The sequence below is a fragment of the Pteropus alecto genome, unplaced genomic scaffold (genome assembly GCF_000325575.1).
Source record: "Pteropus alecto unplaced genomic scaffold, ASM32557v1 scaffold7, whole genome shotgun sequence".
Classification (NCBI taxonomy): domain Eukaryota; kingdom Metazoa; phylum Chordata; class Mammalia; order Chiroptera; family Pteropodidae; genus Pteropus; species Pteropus alecto.
This window is the reverse complement of record NW_006494614.1, coordinates 64,151,844-64,172,803: the sequence shown is the minus strand read 5'-3', so window position 1 is coordinate 64,172,803 and position 20,960 is coordinate 64,151,844. Positions and strand designations below refer to the sequence as shown.

At 59.2% G+C, this 20,960-nt stretch overlaps 2 protein-coding genes across 4 annotated transcripts; one reads left to right on the top strand and one right to left on the bottom strand.

The window, feature by feature from the left end:
* The first annotated feature begins 309 nt into the window (after positions 1-309).
* On the top strand, positions 310-8,573 carry SLC7A10 (solute carrier family 7 member 10). The gene is made up of 10 exons (XM_025042765.1): positions 310-1,745; positions 3,747-3,898; positions 4,120-4,245; positions 4,315-4,468; positions 5,207-5,330; positions 5,413-5,516; positions 5,865-5,961; positions 6,162-6,311; positions 6,881-7,058; positions 7,304-8,573. Exons 1-10 carry the CDS (start codon positions 1,408-1,410, stop codon positions 7,432-7,434), a joined length of 1,554 nt encoding a protein of 517 aa, XP_024898533.1. The 5' UTR covers positions 310-1,407; the 3' UTR covers positions 7,435-8,573.
* A 144-nt stretch (positions 8,574-8,717) lies between these two features.
* On the bottom strand, positions 8,718-20,911 carry LRP3 (LDL receptor related protein 3). 3 transcript variants are annotated; one of them, XM_015600561.2, is made up of 7 exons: positions 20,094-20,899; positions 19,147-19,194; positions 13,346-13,484; positions 11,633-11,847; positions 10,090-11,206; positions 9,650-9,782; positions 8,718-9,368 (listed from the first exon to the last, which is right to left on the bottom strand). In XM_015600561.2, the coding sequence occupies exons 3-7, from the start codon at positions 13,357-13,359 to the stop codon at positions 8,784-8,786; spliced, it is 2,064 nt and encodes a 687-aa protein (XP_015456047.1). In that variant the 5' UTR covers positions 13,360-13,484; positions 19,147-19,194; positions 20,094-20,899; the 3' UTR covers positions 8,718-8,783. The 3 variants fall into 3 exon arrangements, with proteins under 3 accessions (XP_015456047.1, XP_006926845.1, XP_015456046.1); XM_006926783.3 differs by having other exon boundaries at positions 19,147-20,904; XM_015600560.2 differs by having other exon boundaries at positions 8,832-9,387; positions 19,147-20,911.
* Positions 20,912-20,960: the final 49 nt, after the last annotated feature.

The window sequence follows — 20,960 nt, the reverse complement described above, 5'->3', positions numbered from 1 at the left end:
GGGAACCTGCTCTGCAGACCATGGCTTGGCCCTCTGAGTATTTCCCACTGTTCCACCCCTAGACACTGTGAGTCAAGGTAGCACTGCCGCCCCCCAACCAATGCCCAAGACTCAGAGTCAGCCTGAGGGGCAGGACAGACCTTCCATGAGCACAGCAGATTGCACTTGCACCTGAGCTGCCCCCCACCCTGCTCCCCTTCACACTCCCCCTCCTGGCAGGCCGAGGGGAGAGTGTTGCCCCCACTTCACAGATGAGGAAATCAGTCCTTCACGTCAGGGTATTGGTGCCACTTCGGGCATTAGGCCATTTATTCCTCCATTAGTTTACTCAACAGATGCGTATTGAGCACCTACTGTGTGCTAAAGGACCGAGATGAGCTAAAGCAAGTGAGGGTGCAGACAGTACACACAAATGAAGACGCAAAGTACATCTGGATACAGCTGTGGACAAGCTGAGGGCTTCTCTTACGGTATCTCACTGAATCCTCACGATAATCCCATTGCACAGACAAGACTCGAGATGCGACCTGAGCAGGGAGAGGTCCCCAGGCCTCCTGAGCCTCAGCCGGGTTTCCCATTGTAGTCCTGGAATTAGAGCATTGACTTCTGTTTGCGACCAGCGGGCTGTCCCAAGGGGAGAGGCAGTCGTGTCCAGACCCCAGGCTGGGCCAGCAGTCTCTGCCAGCCTTCCTCTGCCCATTCGGTTCCTTGCATGATGACTGCTGACCAACCCCCAGCCCTGAAATTGCACACCAGTTCCTCTCTGTCACCCCATTGGCCCTTGCCCAAGACCTGAAACATTTTCACAGTGCCAGAAAACAAGGTCTCTTCAGCGTCTGTGTCCATAATCTGAGTCCTAGGTCTGGGAGGAGCCCAGGAAGCAGGCAGAGGGGATCCTTGATAGAGAAAAGGGAGATGGAAGATGAAGAAATAAAGCACAGGGCAGGGTCTGGGGAACCACAAGGATGTGAATTGGGATAGGAGCCCGAACTAGCATGGTCAAGGAGGGCTTCATGGAGGAGGTGCTACTTTCTGAGCTACTCTATCAATTTGGACTTTAGCCAATAGGAAAGTGGCATATGAATGTCATGGTCAAGGTCTTGCTTTAGGCAGTCAGCTCTGGCCAGCAAGTTGGAAGGACAGGTGGCTAGAAGTTAAGAAGACTAGAGGCCTCGGCCAGGGGCAAGGGGCAGAGCCTGGGCCCTGTGGGGATGCACAGGAGTCGCCACCACTCTGCCATCACTTATGTGACTGAGCCCCATCTCCTGTGGTTGCCCGCCTTGTGGGAGTAAGCGGGGGGGAGGGGTGGAGGGAGGGAGGGAACTTGGAACAGGTCCCATCTCTGGCAGGGAAGTTGGGCTGAATGGATGAGGTGCCACTCTCCATGCCAGGAACTAGGGAAGGAAGATGATGAGCCCAGAGTGGGACTGGCAGGATTTGAGGAGCCCTCTTCCTCTAGGGAGCAGCCTGGGCTCCCTTCCTCACGGCAGTATCTGGAGCCCCACAAAGAAAGCTGGTGCCTCTCCATCTCCCCCTGCAGGGAACATCATCGGCTCCGGCATCTTCATCTCCCCCAAGGGGGTCCTGGAGCACTCAGGTTCCGTGGGACTGGCCCTCTTCGTCTGGGTCCTGGGCGGGGGCATCACTGCCCTGGGCTCCCTCTGCTACGCGGAGCTGGGAGTCGCCATCCCCAAGTCTGGCGGGGACTATGCCTATGTCACCGAGATCTTCGGGAGCCTAGCTGGGTGAGTTGATGCGCCGACTCGGGGTGGGTTGCGATATCTCTCCAGGAAGGGCCAGTTGGGCCTGGACCTGGGTTTCCTCTTATTTCTCACATCACAGGGAGGTCATGGGGGTGGATGGAAGGAAGGGGGTAGGGGCATTGGGCCGCCTTCCAATGCTCACCCCAATCCAGCTGGACACTCCAGCTCGCCAACTTGACTTCTCTGTGTTTCCTTTTAAATAATTCTGTGTCTAAGCCTCATCCCATGCTCCCGGGTGGGGAGGTTCTTATCTGAAATCTTATCTGAAATCTCTAGATAATGCTAGCATCTGAGCAAGGATGGCTTTGATTTCAATAAGCCCATGTACGGGGGTAGGGGGGTCACGCTATTCCTATCAACACTCTGCAAGAGCTTGTCTTTAAATAGCTCCCCAACATGCCTTTCTTCACCAGTGAACATTAGCTGAGCACCTACTGTGTGCTGAGGGCCAGGGATGCTGTGATAAAAAGACGCGTCCCCACCCTCACATTACTCACAATGCAGAAGGGAAAGTGCCCCTCGCATGTGAGTAATATCTGGAGGATCCCAGCTTCAGGGGTGCGTGTGAGAGGCAGCAGCCCAGCAGCCAAGAGAACGAGGTGCCAACCACCTAGGGAAGGCTCCCAGGAAAAACCAGATTTGTGCCAAGGCTTGGAGAAAATCTGGCATTTTCTCTGCCATGCAGTGAGGAGGGGGAGCACGTACAGATGGTGGTAGCTTGGGCCAGCTGGTCATATCCACAATAGGCAATGGGACTTGGAGCGGGTAGGGCAGCCTGCGGGTGGAGCGGACTCAAAGCTATTGCAGTCATCTAGCCGAGCCTGCTGAGGGCCTCGACAAAGATACAGGAAGATTCTAGAATCCGTTAGGAGCCTGAATCAAGAGGATGTGGTAGCCAGTGCAGCATGTGGGAGAGGTGGGTGCAGCTGGCGTGGCACCTGCTTTCCACTGGAGAGACTCCATAGATGGCAGTTCCGGGGCTGGGGAGGAGGAGGCTCTGGGATGGGGCTTGCCACATTGGTGGGGTCTATGGCACATCTAGGGAGATGCTCGGTCAGGTTGTGTGGGGGCCCTGGAGCTCAGAGAAGAAGTCTAGGTTGAAGTACATGAAGTTTGGGTCAGGAGCCTTTAATGAGGCAGCTGTGGATGGTGCTCCGGCAAGGTGCGGGTGTATCCATGGGTGCGCTCCTCTGGCATAAGGTCTTCAAAGGGCTTAGGACCCAAGAAAGCAGAAGAAACATGCTGTGCAGCTGAGAAGATGGGAGGAAGAAGAGGGTCCAAGACCCTACCTCCTTACCCAGCCAGGAGGCACCCAGCATCAAGGGTGGGCAGAGGGGAGCACCCAGCAGGGAGGAGGGCCATGGGAGGTGGGGTACAAAGCAGGGAGTAGAAAACAGAGCTACAGAGCAAAGGTCAGAACCAAAAGGAAACCCCAGAGGTCAATGGTGTCCCTGGATGAAGCAGTCCCAACCTTGGAGGGCTGGACTGGGGGCTCAAACCACCCCCACGGAGAGGCCCTCCCCCAGGAGCAGGCTGATCCCCCAGCAACAGGTCAGGCCTCACGACCTACACGGGCACCCTGCAGAGGCGAGATATGGGCCGAAGGAACATAAATTACTCCCCAGCCTCCGCCAGGGCTCTCTGCAAGGTCCAGTCCCTCGGGATTACAGCTCGGCCGGCCGTTTGCAGTCACAGGGCTCTGCTGAGTGCAGGGGCTGGAGCTATGACCGCAGGTCCCAGGATAGCCCGCCCAGCGCAGGAGCCAGCCTGCCCGAGGGCAGCGCTTCGCTATTTAACTGTACTGAACACCAACTCTGTCAAAACCGTCCATAAATAGAGCAGAGCCTAGACAAAGGTCCGCCATGCATGCCTGGACCGAAGCTGGCCTCCAGCACCGGCGCCTGCCTTTGGGTTCCAGGGCCCACACGCCTTGGCCAGAGGGCAATGGGACACCTGTGCCACTCGGGCCCTCACTCGTTCCAGATTCTTGCTGCTCTGGAGCGCCGTCCTCATCATGTACCCCACCAGCCTGGCCGTCATCTCCATGACCTTCTCCAACTACGTACTGCAGCCCGTGTTCCCCAACTGCATCCCCCCGGCCACAGCCTCACGCGTGCTCTCCATGGCCTGCTTGCGTGAGTGCCCACCATGGGGCCGGGCTGGGCCTCTGCTCCGGGCCCCGCGTGGGAGGGCTGGGGGACGTGAATTTCTGCCAGCTCCTGAGAGGTCAGAGATTCTTGCAGTCTGATTGCTGCAGGGGATGCCGTCCTCCCGCAGCTCAGGCTGGACTTGGCTGTGGCCTACCGTGGGGTGCTCAGCCTCAGGCCCCACCCGCCTGCTCACTTTTCCTCCCCAGTGCTCCTGACGTGGGTGAACAGCTCCAGCGTGCGCTGGGCCACGCGCATCCAGGATGTCTTCACTGGCGGGAAGCTGCTAGCCCTGTCACTCATCATTGGCATGGGCTTTGTCCAGATCTTCCAAGGTAGGGCCGGGGTGGGGCTGTGTCCAGGGCTGGGGAGATGATGCTGAGCCTTGACCTCTGGGCCCCCAGGACACTTCGAGGAGCTTCGGCCCAGCAATGCCTTCGACTTCTGGATGACGCCCTCCGTGGGTCACCTGGCCCTGGCCTTCCTCCAGGGTTCCTTTGCCTTCAGTGGCTGGAACTTCCTCAACTATGTCACTGAGGAGCTGGTTGACCCTCGAAAGTGAGTGGGGCACCTGGCCAGGCCCTGGAAAGGCAGCCTTCCTGCACAGACCCACTGTCACCTGTGCCTCAGTCCGGTCATCCGCCTGACCACACCGCTACCCCACAGGAATGGCTCTGGAAAGACAGCCAGGATGCTTGTGTTCCAGCCTGGCCCTATTCTATGTGGCTGTGGGCAAGTCACAGTCCCTTGCTGGGCCTCAGAAACACTGGGTATCATTGTTCTACTGTAAATGGATCCAACTATTTGCATTCGGCCAAAAATTATACATGTGCACACAACATGGTCCCTGCAAATGAAGCCAGTGGCTCCATCTGAGCTCAGCCAGGGACTCTGAGAGTGAGCAGCTGCAGCTGGGGCTGGGGCTGATGGGGAGTCCCAGGGGCACCCTAGGTCTGTGGACTGGGCTCTCAAGGCACTTGGGACTTTTCAAGGCTGATTTTGGCTGTATGCAATTTTGTCTTTATGTGCAGACGTTAGACCCACCCCTGAGAGTATAATGTGTCCTCTCCTCCAGACGCCCTTCCTCCTACCAGCCTATGCCCAGGCTGGGGTGGGGGCGGGGGTAAACAGACAGTAATGCTGCCCCCTTCCCTGTCCCAAGGCCCCCAGCAGATGCAGGAGAAGGAGACTCAAAGCTGCTCCCGTTGCGGGGTCCCCTGGCCCTCCTCCTCCCCCCTGGGCCCCGCTCCCGGCCCCCAGAGGGCTGACACTGATACACTCCACCATCGCCCCCAGGAACCTACCTCGCGCCATCTTCATCTCCATCCCACTGGTGACTTTTGTGTACACCTTCACCAACATCGCCTACTTCACTGCCATGTCCCCGCAGGAGCTGCTGGCCTCTAACGCGGTGGCCGTGGTGAGTGCGGCCCTGCTCGACCCCCAGCCCCGCCCAGCCCCCACCCAGCCTTATGCATTGCTTCTCTTCTGTGCCCACTCAGACCTTTGGAGAGAAGCTGCTGGGCTACTTTTCTTGGGTCATGCCCGTCTCCGTGGCGCTATCCACTTTCGGAGGGATCAATGGCTACCTGTTCACCTCCTCCAGGTGACTGGACTGGGGAGAGGGGGGTCCAGGTGAGGCCAGGCAGGCACCCTGGCACGCAAGCAGTGCAGGGGGCCAGAGGAAGAGAAATCCTGCCAAGTGGGGCCTGCCTCAAGCTGGGACGATGAACTCCCCAGTACGGACGTCTGATCCCAACTCTGAGGAACAGAAAGCAAGAGGGAGATGGGCTTGACGAGGGGCAGAACTGTCCAGTGGGGCTGTTGGGGCTTGGGGGTCAGAGGCAACAGCTCAAGACGCACATCAGGTCTAGAGCTGAGGTCCGTGATCTGGCTGTGGGGAGGCCCAAGGCCCCACTCGCAGCCCCCACCGACCTCTGTCCTCACCCTGCAGGCTGTGCTTCTCCGGAGCCCGAGAAGGGCACCTGCCCAGCCTGTTGGCCATGATCCATGTCAGACGCTGCACTCCTATCCCTGCCCTCCTTGTCTGTGTAAGTTGGGGGACCCTGGCTGGCAGGGTGGGGAGCTGAGCTACCCAGCAATGTGGGTAATGGCAGGGACGAGCCCTGGTCCTGGAGGGCCGCCCACAGTGGGAGTGGGCAGGGCCAGGGCTCAGCAACCTCCCGGCCTGAGCCGGCAGGGCTGACCGGAGGCAGGTGGAAGGCCAGCCCTCAGCCCAGTCCTCTCCCAGTGCGGGGCCACGGCGGTCATCATGCTTGTGGGAGACACGTACACACTCATCAACTACGTGTCCTTCATCAACTACCTCTGCTATGGCATCACCATCCTGGGCCTGCTCGTGCTGCGCTGGAGGCGGCCGGCACTCCACAGGCCCATCAAGGTGAGGCCTGGGGGAGGACGTCCCGGAAACTGTCAGACCTTCACCCATTTGGGCACCAGGGGAGGTGACGACAGCAATGGGGATCCCAGCTTTTGCCATGTGCTGGGCCTACTCAGGGCTCTGCGTGCACTGACCTAGTCGGCCCTCATAACAACCCCTGAGGTGGGCGCTTCGAATACTCAGTTTACAAACAGGAAAAAGACTAAGATACTTGCTCACGAGTTGCACAGAATTCCACGAGCCTACACAAAAACAGAAGACCCCAAACCAAGCTACAAGTCTTCCCATTTGCATATAAATCCTTGAGCTGGAGAAGTGTCCAGTGCCTGAAATGCGACACACCAAAAAATAACTGACCTTCAGCTAGGTGTCAGCCACGGGCCCACATGCAGTCGCCGTGTGGTGCTTAGAGCTGCTAACACTGACAAATCCTCAACCATCTGGCCACGAATGGGATTCTCGCACGTTGGGCTTCTGCTCCCGGGCAAGGGTGGAAGGCGTGGCCCCCAGGGCAGTGGGGCAGGAGAGCCCAGGGTCCTGAGCCACTGGTGCTCCGCTCATTCTCCCAGGTGAACCTCCTCGTCCCCGCCACATACTTGGTCTTCTGGGCGTTCTTGCTCGTCTTCAGCTTCATCTCGGAGCCCATGGTGTGTGGGGTTGGTGTCATCATCATTCTCACCGGGGTGCCCATCTTCTTCCTGGGAGTGTTCTGGAGAAGCAAACCAAAGTGTGTGCACAGACTCACCGGTGAGCCAGGCAGCCCCCCACCTGCCCCCAGGTGCCGAGGCCGAGGACGGGACCCTCTTGGGCACTCACCCTAGAGCAGGGTCTCCCAGCAGCAGTGCTGGCAACACAGGGCCCAACCACCACCCACTGTCTTCCCACGATCTGGCCCAAGTGTCTGGGACCCACCTCAGAGGGAACAGCTCCCCAAGGACCCCTGTCCATAGAGTCAGAACCCCAGGTCCATCTGTCTGTCTGTCTGTCCTTAGAGTCAATGACACGCTGGGGCCAGGAGCTGTGTTTCGTGGTCTACCCCCAGGATGCCCCCGAGGAGGAGGAAAATGGCCCCTGCCAGCCCTCCCCACTGCCCGCCACAGACAAGCCCTTGAAGACACAATGAGACATTCGTGGAGCCTGAAGCAGCTATTTCTGTTTACATGTTGTTTATTGAGGAGGTGTTTTGCAAAAAAAAAAAAAAAAGTCGGTTGTTTTTTTTCTTGGAAAAAGAGATCCCATTCTTAGAGGCCTGTGATAAGGACGCCCTAAGATGTGGACTGGGTTCCCTGCCAGCACTGCCCTTCCAGCTTTTCCTGAAAAGATCTATGAGTAAAACAGGGCTTGCGGTGCACTTGTCTCAGGTGAGACCCAGGGGGCATAACTTGGGGGCACCCGTGGAGCTAGTGGGGGAAGGTGCCCGATAGCCTCTGGAGAACGCCCTTGGCACTGAGGATTCTGCCGCTTGAGCTAGGCACTCCCGCTCTGGGGCTGGCACGTTGGGTCCAGAGCCACTCCTACCCCAAAGGGACATTGAAGATAGAGAAGTGGTTGGTGTGCCCCTCCCCAGGCATAGGAATGCCAGCCCAAGGCTCAGCTCCCCACCAAACCCCCAACCCCAGAAAGTCCAGAGATTCCCTCCAGAACTGTCTTTCTTCCCAAAAATCCCCATAAAATGTCAGGACTTCAGAGCCCACAGCCCCTAGTTTACAGATAGGGAAACTGAGGCTCTGAGACAGGATAGGATGGATTTGGCCACTGTCAGTTTGTGCCTGGGCCTCTGTCCCCTGAGAAAGCACTGAGCAGATTCTCCCAGGGTCTCAGGGCCTGCAAGAGGCCCATGGGCTTCCTCTACCTTGTGCCCACAATCTCAGCCCGTCCTAGTGCCCAGGATATTGACCCCCTCAGCTAAAAGGCAAAGAGCAAATGTCATCAGCCTGGCCAGGGCCATGCTGACACCACAGGCATAAGGATGAGGGCAGAAGCCTCCTAGCCCAGTTCCTCTGGGGCCTGCTGGGAAGATGGAGGAGAGCTCAGTGTAGACAGAGAGCTGGCCATGGACTAGGTCCAACGTGCCCACGGCCCTGCTCAGTCCGGGCACAGCTCTGGCACCCGTCAGGGTGAGCGAAGTGAGAAGCCACAGACAACACCCCCAGAGAGCCCTGCCCTGGCCCTCCTGTTTCTCTGGAAATGGGTTCCCAGAATGGAGAGGGGGAGATTGAGGTGAGACCTTCGGTGCCTGTGTGGATATCAGGGCCCCGCAGAGGCGCTCATCACTCCACTCTCCTCCCCTGCTGAGGCCCTCCACGGCCCCGCCCACCTCACCCACCGGGGTGGGAGATGCTGACTCAGCAAGCTGGCTGGGCTTGAGGGGGGCTCTCTGTAAGAAAGAAGTACACGGAGGCAGGGTAGAAACGACTGTGTATTCCCTGGTTACAAAGCGGGGCTGTGGCAGTCACCAGTGCATCCGGTGGGTCAGCAGACCAGCAGGGCCTCGTCGTCACTGGCCTCCAACGTTGGGGAGCAGGGGGCCTGGGGGCTCCTGCAGACACCCAGTGGCTCTGCTGGGTGGGAACCTAGGGTGCTGCTGGCAGTGGGAGCTGGGGGGTGAGCATCTGGGGCCAAGCAGGGCTCCCAAGGCGTGTTCACAGGGGCTAGGCTATCCACCAGAGGGTCCCTGCAGGCCTTTCTGTCCTTGTCCACAGGCCTGCACTCCGGGTCCCGCAGGCCTGAGGGGGGCGGCACAGAGGGCCCCACCTCTGGCACATGGCCAGGAGCACTGGGGGGCACATCTCCAGCTGCCCCAGAGCTGCCTGTGTCTGTAAGGGGTGCCTGGGGGTCTGGAGCGGCCCCTGGTGCAGGCTGGAGGAGCCCATCGCCCAGCACTGTCTGTGAGGTGCGGGTAGCAGTCAGCAGTGGGATCTGTCCCCGTGGAGCCCGAGGCCGGTGAAAGAGCCGGTTCCAGAGGCGGCCGAGGCGGCGGCGGGAGGGCCCTCGGCGGGAGGCGTGCCGGCGCATCTGTCGCCGCATGGCCGTTCGAAGGTTCTGTAGCACAGAGGCCTGGAGGATGGGGCAGCGGCTGAGGGGGCAGAGGTCAGCGCGACCCCCAAAGGACTCAAGACCCCAAGAGACCAACTTCTCCCCTTCATCTAGCTGTGGCCCACCCCACCCCTCGCCCCCCGTCTCAACCTGCCCAGGCCTCACCTCCTGCCTCCCCTGACCCCTGGACCAGCCTGGCCGCATGCTGTCCAGCCTGCCCCTCAAGCTCCCCATCTCAGGCATTCTCGGAGGTCCAGCCGGGAGCCCGGGGCCTGTGGGGTCGCATGCTCTCTGGCGCTCACCTGGGATGCACTGTAGACGGGAAAGTCCTCCACAGGTGGGATGAGGCCCTGTGCTATGAGCTGCCCGTAGGATGGGGGTGCCTCCCGCCGCACAAACTCAGCCTCTAGGCGTGTCATCTGGGTCTCGAAGGCCCTGAAAGCAATGAGCAGAAGGGCAGCATGGCAGGCCTCGCCAGGAGCCCACACTCCCTGCCTCCCACAGGGCCCCATGTAGGGGCTCACGGCAGGGCGTGGGGCCCCAGCGCTCCCTCCAGGCATTCTAAGATGCCTGGACCCTGGTATCCACAAGAGAAGTCCCGTGTGGGTGGCCTGAGCCCCAATTTACAAACCCACCGCTGTGGGAACAGTGAGCCCGAGGCCCCTCTCAGGGAACTGAAGAAACCGAGGCTCCCGGCCTGCGGCCCCAGGCGCCCTGCAGCAGTGAGGCGCCGCCCACCCACCTGTACTCCTGCGAGCGCAGCGAGTAGAGCTTAAAGGCGCAGCCCAAGGCGATGACCAGCAGCAGGCCGCAGACCAGGCTGCCGATGAGGGCGGCCGTGATGACCTTTCGGGGCACGGCGGCGAGGCAGCCGTGCTCGTCGCTGCCATCCTGGCAGTCCTCCTGGCCGTCACAGCGCCACGTCTCGAAGATGCACAGGTTGGTGCCACAGTGGAAAGTGCCAGGCTGGCAGGAGAAACAGTTCTTCTCGTCGGCGCCATCTGGGCAGCTTTTCTGGTTGTTGCAGCGGTCGGCGGACGTGTAGCACAGGCCGCTGCCACCCTCGCAGGGGTACTGGTCAGGTGGGCAGGCAGGGCAGCCCTGCTCGTCTCGGCCGCTGGCACAGTGCCACCAGCCGTCACAGCGCTGTGGCTCCGAGAAGCAGCCCTGCTCGCCCACGTCACTCATGTCACCCTCACTGCTGCTCCCACATGGCTGCTCCCACGGGAGGCAGTAGCCCTTCACCTGGTAGGTGGCGTTGAAGCCGTGGCCGGCGCTGCGGGCACGGGCATGGTAGGCCACAGTGAGGCGGCCCTGGGCGGCCTCGAGGCTCACGGGCCGGTGGTTGCTGCGGTAGGACAGAGTCTGCAGCAGGCGGTCCCCACGCTCGCCCAGGCCCTCGTACACCTGCACATAGTCGTCATAACCCAGCCGCAGCTCCAGCTGCAGCAGCACACGTCGCGGGTCCTGTGTGTCCACCAGCCACGTGCAGTGAAGGTCCGAGGGTCCGCGGGCTGCGCCAAACAGGTCTGGGGACGCGAAGGAGCCGTAGAAGTTGCCCAGCCGCCGGCCACACGCCAGGTCGGGACAGCCGGCCTCGTCGGAGCCGTCGCCGCAGTCCTGCGTGCCATCGCAGCGGCGCTCCGCCGGCAGGCAGCGCGTGGACCGCGCCCCGCTGCAAGGGAAGGTGCCCCCAGGGCACAGGCTGCCCGGCGGCTCGGAGGCAGGTGCTGAGCAGTTGCCCTCATCGGAGCCATCGCCACACTCATCCACGGTGTTGCACTGCCACGGGCCCGGCAGGCACTTGCCGTTGTCACAGCGGAACTCATCCGACTGGCAGGACGCCTGGCCCAGCTTCCCTGCGGGGCGAAGAGCACAGGCGGAGACAGTCAGGAGCGAGCAGAGCCTCCCCCAGCGCAGGCCCTGGGACCCGGAGTGGGCAGGGTGGTCCCCATCCCTGGGGGCCTTCGCAGGGCCCAGGATAATGCAAGGCCCCTGGCCATGATATGGCCACCTGACGGACAGAGACTTCTGGAATGCCAGGTCAGGCTCAGTCCCTGACCTGAGATGGGGTTAAGGGGTGAGCCCCCACTTTAGCCAAGTCTGTGAAGTGGGGTCGGTGACCTCAAGGGGCTCCAAGGCACCCTGAGGCAGCGACGTGAGCAGTCCTGATCCCACCACTGATGGGGCTGCTGGGGGTGACTGTAGGGGGTGGGCCAGTGGCGGGTCCTGCTCTGACCCTGGGAGCTCACACGGTGCCCCACAGCCCCTGCTGCCAGTGTCACCTCGGATGTAGGAGAGACGGAAGCCCTGGGCCTGGCCAGAGCTAGAGGCGTCTGAATGGAAGAAGATCCAGACGTGGTCCCGGGCGGAGATGAAGGCGGGCGGGATGGCAGAGCCGCAGAGCCGGAAGGCTTCCTGGCGGGGCGGGGCCGCTGGGCCCAGCATGAGCCAGTCCAGGGAGCACTGGTGGGACTCCTCCACATCGAAGTTGCGGAAGCTGCGGGGGTAGAGAGCACTGTAGGAAGGGCCCACGTGGCTGAGGACCAGCAGCGAATGGTCAGGCCTGAGCTTAGGGAAAGGATGGCCGGCCCCATCCCACCCCTCCCCTCCTCTACTCCTAGCCTCCCAAGGGTCTAAGGGTGGTTCCATGACAACTGTGGACAGCATCCTTCACATCAGCTCCCTGCAGCTCTGGGAAGGCCTTGTCGCCTGCCTTTCCACCCTTTCGTCAACACGCACGCAGCACCCCACACCAAAGCCAAAGTCAGGAGCCCCACTGTGGGCAACTCCGCCCCTGACGCTCTCTCCTGAGGGGGTAGGCCCAAGCGTCCAGGTCTCACCCCATGCTGGGTCTACTGGGACAGACCCTTCACAAACTCAAAGGCCCGTGCACAGGGAGCAGGAGGACATTGCCACGGGGCTGGCCTAGGCTAGGGCTGAGTGACAGTTTGTCACCTAGGGAAAAACACTGGCCCTGGACCCCCAGGCTGGGGGATGAGCAGCCCACAGGACCTGGAGTCTTTGGAGGGTGGAGTCTTTGAAGAGAGGGTGCCTGAGAGCCACGGCCCTGTGGCCAAGGAGAAACAGGCACAGAAACCAGGACAGACCCCGACTGCCTATCACATCCCATGCTGTGGAGCTTTGGAGTAACTGGGGGGCCCTTCTGGGCACTGGCATTTAGGAAAGTGACTCCCCAGCCAAATATCTCCATAGCCACCCCAGGCCAGCGATTCCACCATCTGGTCACCTCACCCCATTTCCTTCTGCACGTCCCTGCAGTTCGGGTACCCGCGCTCCTGCCTGGTTCCCTCTCCTGCTGAGACTTCCCCAAGGCCCCTGGGGAAACCCTGCTCTGGGATCCGTGCTAGCCTGGCCTTAAACCACCCCTGCAGGACAGAGAAGACACCTTTGCCACCTCAGAGACTGCTGGACCATGCCCACCAGCCTCCAGGGCTCCCTCCCTGACAGGTCTGAGGCGACTGACAGCCCCCACAGGCCCTGAGAGAGGCTCAGGGCAGGACCAGGCCCAGCTCCATGCAGCCAGCCACAGAGGCCCAGAGACCCGGGGAGCAGAGCAAACTCACATGCTCACACATGCTCACATGCACTCATACGCTTACAGCTCACACATGTTCACACGTAGACTCACACGTCATGCATTCACACATACATGTGTTCACACATGTGCCCTCTGAACTTGCTCAGGTATGTGATCATGCACGTGCATGTACTCACTCACACTCATGTGTCCTTTATAACTGCTCAGATGTGAGTGCATGTATATACACAAGCACACATATGCTTGCACACATATACACTTACACATCTGCTCATGTGTGTGCTTTCCACACCTGTTCACACATGTGCTTGCATATATACATACGCACACATGCACTCGTGTACATGCACCATCACACATGTGCACTCACACATACACACTCAGCACATGCAGACCCACATAGATTCCGTCTGACACCCCCCCAGAACCCACATACCTGATGGTGATCATGTCCCCACGGTCACCTTGGATGTACCAGCTGCAGTTGGTGCCCGGTGGATAGTTGAGGGGCCAGGCTGGGCTGTAGATGACACCACGCCGTTCTGTGTGCTGTTCCAGTTTCCCGCTGCAGGCAGCTGTCAAGAGAGGAGGCTGAAAAGTGCTGGCCTCACCTTTGGGTAGGAAGCAGCGGGAAGGGGCACTTGAGCCCCACATGGATTGAACACAGACCTTCCCAAGGTGAGATCAAGGCCAGCCAAGGGTGGCCATGGCCAAGGGCGAGGCCACAGCTCAAGACTTCACAGAAGTAGTGTGTATGACAGGGCCAAGGAGGACCCATATGGACTTAGGGCAGCCACAGTCCCCAACCCTGTCCTATGCAGCAGATCCTAGGTCCTATCCTCCACCCCTGGCAGAGCTGGGAGTGAGTCCACTAACAACACCCCTTGGCACCTAAAAGGTGTTAGCCTCTTGGCCTTGGGGCCTCAGTGCAGTGGAGAATTCTGTACCGCTAGAACTGTTGGCCCTGCACAGGCTGTCCTGCTATGGCTCCCTGCCTGCCCTCCCCAGGGCTCGACAAATACAGGCCTAAGCCCAGGAGGCGGGGAGCTTTGCTCACCCAACACAGATTTACTGAGTACCTACCATGTGCCAAGCACGGTGCTAAGCATGCTAAGTAATACAGGAAAACACCCTGCTCTGCAGAACTCAGGCCAACTTTATGCAGATGCCCTGAGTGGAATGAGGATAATAAAACAGGCCTAAAGGGAGGGGCCGATGTCCAGATGGCGCTGGAAACGCAGGCTGGGTCTCACCATACTTTGTGCAAAATTTGGAATTTTTTTCCCCTGAGCCTAAGTCGGAAGCCACTAGAGGTAGCTGTTGTAACCAGATGAGGAAACTGAGGCACACAGAAGCTAGGTCTCCAGCCCACGGCCACAAAGCCAGTAAGTCCAGAGTCAGGATCTACCCCGGGTCCCTGGTGGGCTCCGCTCTCACTGCCAGCCCTGAACCAACGCACTTATAAAGTGTCGACTGTACGCTGCTGGGGACCAGTGCAGAGCATCCCGCCAGCCAGTGTGCGTGAGGAGCCACCATGCCAGCCCCAGGGGTTCGCTGTACCCGCTTCGTCATACATGCCCTCTGCTTCCTGGCCGAAAGTGCAAAGCCTGCCTTGGTGTGCCCTGGCCCCTCCGGAACGAGGCAAGGCCCTGCACTTAGCAGCCCCCACCCCCATAGCCCCTTCAGCCCTCACCACTCCGCTTCACCCCCTCCTCCCAACAGCCTGTGGTGACGGCGGGGCCCCATTATACAGACAGAAAACCCGAGGCTCAGGGAGACAAATGACCCTTTTCCTGTGCCGGGTAACATCACCTCCTCACTTTCCCACTGCCTGGCACCCTCCACTGTTGCCCTGGAAACGGGAGTCTCTGCTGGCTCTCAATGGACTCTTCAGGACCCCAAACAGCACAACTGCACAAAGGAGAGTAAAAACTCTCCAGCCAGCTCTCATGTTCTTAGGACAAAATTCATCATAGTGACACCAGCCTGCCCCGCTTCTGTCTCATCTCCCCCCATAACCTGTCTTGGCCCCCACACCTCCTGTGGTCCCTCCTAGGGCAGGAAGACTTGTCCTGCAGGATCCTAACAAAACGCCATCCCCATTTCTCTCAGCCCATCAACTCCTATTGGCTTCTGATCTCAGCCAAGTGGCTCTATCCCCAGGGGGCCTGTGCTGCCCCCACTGGGGCTCCGGTCCTCCCTGCCTGCCTCTCTTTCCTTCCCAGCCTTTGCTAGAGCAGCAATTTCCCTTTGGGCTGTGCTGGCTCTGGCTCCACAGTGTGTCCCCAGGATCCTACACAGGGCCTGACACACAGTAGGTGCTCAATAAATACAGATCAATGAGTGAAATGGCAGTCCAAGTGCCTACTTGGCATTTAGAAGCATGAGCTGTGGGGTGAAACCCCTCCCACTGGGGCATGCCGTGACTGGGGGTCGGGTAATCCAACACTGTGACTAACAGGAAGCCGAAAACCCTCACCCACAGTTCACAAGAGATTCAAAGGCCTAGAAGAGAAACACCACCACTCGACATTAAAGCAAGGCTGACCACCCTCGGTTTGCCACCAGAGCCTCAGCAGTCCCAGGTCAGAGAGGTACCAGCCAGGCCTCTCCACATGGCACTCACTCGCGACCTGGGAGGCCAGCCTCCTGATGCATTTTGCTCACAGGCCTGGAGGGGAATACTGCTCCCTCCGGAACTTATGTCTGGTGCTCTAAACTAAACAAACCAAATGGCCTCCAGAAGCCGTTCCTCCTGACAGGTGAGGCCACCAGCTTTGCAGACCTCACCGAGAATCCTGGGTACTGGCCTGCACACATCCTGGGAGGTGTGGGGTTATGCAAACCAGAAGAGGCTTCTCCAGAGGGCGAGAGGGAGGTCCGCAGGCAGGGAGGACCTAGGGCGCATCTTCCCCCAACGTGGAGTCACTAAAGCGCATGTTAAACCAAAGACCCCGGCCTCTAAGGAAGGGAGCTCCATCAGTCAGGCTGGGAGCCAGCTCTCGTTCCCCTGAATCCTGTTCCCAGGACAAGGCCTGAGACAGAGCAGGGCCCGGTCGATACCTGCCACAGCCCGGAGGCCTCCCCTGGGGACGGGGCGCTCACAGTTAGTCTCTCACCCACATGGGCTGGGAAAGTCAAGCTCGCAGGTCTCCTGCAGGCGTCACCTACTACCTTTCTCTCTTCTGCCCCTGCCTTGGCCCGAATACTGCTCCCTCCGGAACTTATGTCTGGTGCTCTTTCTGGGGTCAGAAGGCCTGTCCCAGAAATGCCCACATCCAGGTCAGCAATGTCATTTGGTTATTGTTTGCTCTTCTCCAAAGCGGGCCACAGCCACCTGCCAGGCTCATGAAGAGTGAATGTGGAACAGGAGAAAGGCAGGGTCAGTGCGAGGAGCTGGGAGCTCCGGTCAGGGCCCCTTGACTGGACGCCTCTTGGCTGTGGGTGCTCCCAGCTCAGACAACCAGCCCCAGGCCTCTGTGATAGCAGGCCTCACTCCCACCCGACACAACACCCCAGGACCCAGGCACAGGTGGGAGAAAGGGGCTCGTGAACTCAGTGCTGGGGCCCACAGTGCCAGATACACCATTCCCCCCCTAGGCCTCAGCTTATCCATCGGTAAAATGGAGCCAGTGGGTGCTGCTTCTCTGAGGATGGTTGAGAAATTGCATGAAAGAGGCAGTCTCTACAGACATTCATGTGATGGGGTGAGTGAGGCTACACTCCAAGGGAGGTGAGGGCTGTGACAGGGCGTGTGATGATGAGCTAGCAGTGAGGGGAGCTGGGAGAACTGTGTGTTTGGGAAGATACTGACACAGGGTAGGGGGTCTTGGGGGTATCCGGGGTGTAGTCAGAGAGTGCTAGCTGTTCACCTGGGCAGAAGATTGCCTCGGCCCTCGGGCTAAGGTGGTCTGCTCAAGTGGGCGAGGGATGACTGCGCACTTTTAGACCAGTGAGCATCTTCATTTCCTGCTCCGAAGAGTCATCGAGTACTCCTGAGAGGGCATGAGCCGCATGTAGAACAATTTGCAGATCCGGTTTCTAGAGGCAATCAATACTCCAGACAACCTGCCTGGTGTCGGCGGATGGCAGGGAACTGAAAGCCCCACCGCAGGCACTCAGGGAAGCTGCCAGGAGAACAGATCTCCCCAGGGTACCCCTGGGGTCACAGTGGCCGCGTGGAGGAGCCCAGAGTCCAAGGTGCAGGAGGTATTAGTCAGTGCCTGACAACCTGGGGTGAGACAGGGGCTGAGGGACAAAAACCCATGAGGTCCCCAGGGCCAGGGAACAGTTGTGATCCAGCCTCCTCGCAGGAGTCACAGGGGAAACCTAGAAAATGTAGAATTGTGAGGCCTTGGGCCCGGGGGTGGTGGGACACCTCAGGCAGCCGGAGGCTGTCTCTCTGCAATGCTAGAGGGGTCGGAACTAGACTCTGAAAGAGCTAGGGCCCAGACCGCCACCTGTGGACACAGAGACTGTACTTGCAGCTCACGACACTGGGGGCTCCAGGCACAGGCACCATGATGTGAACTTCAGCCCCTGGAGTTGGGCCACATGGACCCTGCTGGGGCCTGAGGTCTCAATAGGTAAGAACAACCAAACAAGTGGACTAGGGTAGCTGTCTTTATCTCCCTGGCTTTATGAGTGAACCTCGTCCCTGGAGTACGAGTCTTCTAAACCTGGGCACATGCATGTGGCAGACTAGTTTGGGGTGACATGCCCACCCACCACATCAGCAGGAGGGCTGGCCTGGGACTCACATTTGTAAGACCTTACACCTTCCTCTCCCTCACAGTCTTCTCTCGGAAACTGTATTGAGAGACTGGCAGCTAGCTGTGGGGGCCAGCATGCCAGGCAGGGCTGGGGCTGGCTCAGTGATGAGCAAGGCAGGGCCCTAGGCCAGCGGAGTCAGCAGAGGAGGCCAGGCTGCAGGGAGCCAGAGCTGGTGTGCGAGGAGAATCGGAAGGGAACCTGAGAGGCCGCATTTGAGACACGGGCCTGCGAGAGTAGCTTCTGTGGACCCTGTGGCCTCCCCATCCCAGTGACCTTGGCTAGCAGAGATCCTGCTCCCTGAGTCGGCCTACAAGCTGGGCTCTGAGCAGAACTAGAAATCCCAGGTACCTCCTGCCCCTCCATGCAGCACAGCAGACAGCAAACAAATCGGCGGCCCCCCGGACTAGGGACCACATATTCTCCCAGACTCCTGAGGTCCCCCTTAGTATATGGTCTGCTGGTAGCACCAAGTGCCACGAGGCTCTGGACTTATGCATTTGCCAACCCCCGGCAGTCCCCTCGGCAAAGAGCAAATTCCCCTGATGGCCCAGGCCACCCCTCCCGCTCTTGACAATCTTTGCTGCACTCGGTACTAGGCCCGAGTTCGAAGATGGCCAGTGGATGCACGGACCTACCCTGACAGGCAGAAGGCAGGGACAGAATTCCAACTGTGTTTTCTTAGATTCCGTATGTCTATTTGACATCCACTAATCACAGGGCCAAACTATGAGCCAAAGTGTTTCCAGCATGCCAACTTGCCTAGAAGGTGCCTTTCCCCAGGTTGGCTGATCCAAGGCTGAGCCCCAACTCACCATCTTACATAACTCACACACCAAACCAACACTTCTCCTGCCCTCGGTCATCCCTGGGACGAAAGTATTCAACCTAGCCCATCCCGAACTGTTTCCCTTGCCCTGCCTTGCCTTTCCCACAGAAACTCCAGTTGAGGCTCTGGCCCAGGCCTGACCAAGCTAGTAATTTCCCCCTCAAGACATCTAAGTAACAAATTCTTCTGTCAATGGTGTTGGCCTCATCACTCAGGCATACCTTTATAAATTAAATCCCAGATAGGCATTTTAAATTTTAAAGCAGGTGAACATCTCATGGCATCTTGTGGCCCTTGGGGAACCCTACGGCCTATAGGAAATACGATCTGTCCATTGTACCAGGCCTGCGACAGTTTGCTAGTGGTATTAAGCCACCATGTGTCAACACCATGTGCTCAGTGCCTTGCCTCATTTACGCATTCAACCCTAATAAATAAAGTAGGTCCTGTTATTGCACCCCTCTTATGGAGAGGAAACTGAGACTCAGAGGTTTAAGCTTGCCCAAGGCCAAACAGCTCCTATGAGACGGACAAGGACTGACCTCAGGGGTAGAGCCAGGACCCCGAGGCCTGTCCTCAGACATCACTAAACCAGAAGACAGGGAAGAGCAGAGGAAGGAGAGAAGCATCTCACTCACCTAAAGCAGGAACTGCACTGCTGAGCCGGCCGCTGAGAACGATGTTCACTGTGGGAAACACAAAGAATGTCCAGTGGAGGGCAGTAGCTCTTGTGACCCCGGCACCTGCCTGGGGCCAGCAGCAGCCCTTGTGGGGGCACAAGACAACACAGTCTGAACTCAAGGCTGGTTCTCTTCCTCTCATAGGACAAAGCCCAGAGTGCTGCCACGGAAACTCCTGCTTCCAGCCTGGGCCCGCTGGGACCTCAGAGGGTCCCAGAACCCACCTGTACACCCACAGTGGAAGAGAGTAGTGTGTAAGCCTGGCTGCACCAGACCGCTCCTGCTGCTCCCCACACCCGGGAATTCTTATTCACTTGGGAGGGGGTGTGTTTCTGTCTCCTATTGGGCTTGGGAACCTTGGTCCTGGACCACTGTCACAGAGAGGCACTGGCTCAGCACAGGCAAAGGCCTTGCCTTCAAGGGGGTTCCTGCCACCGTGAAGGGCTGCCTCCCTTTAAGGGGCTTTGCCAGACACCTTATCCACTGGCAGCCAGGGAGGGAGGGAGACAGTTCTGATTACCCCATTTTACAAGGATGCAGAGTTAGCAGAGTTCAGGGCTGTCTTCACGGTGCTATGCTGACCTTGAGAACGGAGGCCAAGAACTCTCCTGCCATCCCTCCCCTCGAGTACCCATCTCCTGGGGTTTGCCCTTTGCTTTCACTTGTACTGCTTTCCAGCAGCGGGACCAGGAGGAGGATACAGACAAACCCAACATGGGGATGGGGGATCAGGGTGGCCCCTCCTCCCAACATCAAGTGTACCAAGGAAGGCTGAGGGCGTCTCTGTGGGGGTTAGCCCCCACCTGGTGAGGAAGTAGGGGCAGCTGTCCCCACTCAGAATACCCAGGCTCCCAGCCACATCTGAGCAAGAAGGGCCAAAGGGCTTGTCCCTCTGTCCTACTCACCTGGGAAGCCCACCCAGCAGCTGAGTCCAGAACCCGTGACCACCAACAGACTGAGGAATGAGCACTCTGGGGGTCACAGCCCTTATTGAGACCAGCTCAGAGAGGGAGGCAGGAGCCTTCCACCCCAGACGCAGCTTAAAATCTTCAACTTTCTTTTTTATTTTGTAATTTCAGTGGCTTCGGCAAACCTAAAGGGTTACAGTGCCTTCCTAGGTGACACCACAGGGTGGCCCCTAATGACCTCAGGCTCAGATAATGGTCTCCCTCATTTATCATGGTAAATAAAGGAGCCATGTGCTTTTAGGATTTAACTCCTTCCTTCTCTCCCTCACACGGAGCCCCGGAAGGGTGGACAGAAAGACTCCTGGGTCGGACAAGAGCCCTTCCCACCCAGGTGCCAGGCCTGGACAGGCCCCTCGGTCCTCCCCAAACACACCACTCTGGGCTAAACAGGCCAGCTCCAGGGTCTGAGAAGACACAAAGGAGAGAAAGGAGTATTCTCCAAGTTGTGTCCTGCCCGGAATCCTGAGTCCCGTCTCCATCCAGCACCCGCCCCCACCCCAATTCCGGCAGGAAACAACTTGTTCGGGGGGCAGCCGGCCCCGCCTTTGTCCGCAGCTCTGGAGGTCCCCATCGCCAATCGCCACCAGGCCAAGCGCGAGCGGCCCTGGCGAGGAGAAAAGCCGCTGCCTACGCACCCGGCCGCCTGCACACACGCGCCGCCCCGCGCACGGCTCACGCGCGCTCGCAGCCGCTGTTCCCAGGGGCGGGAGCGGGGACTCCGCGGCCGGAGTCGCCCACCCAGGCCTAAGACCACAACAGGCCAGAGCTCTCGCGGTGCCGGCTCCGGAAGCCCGGGCCGCAGAG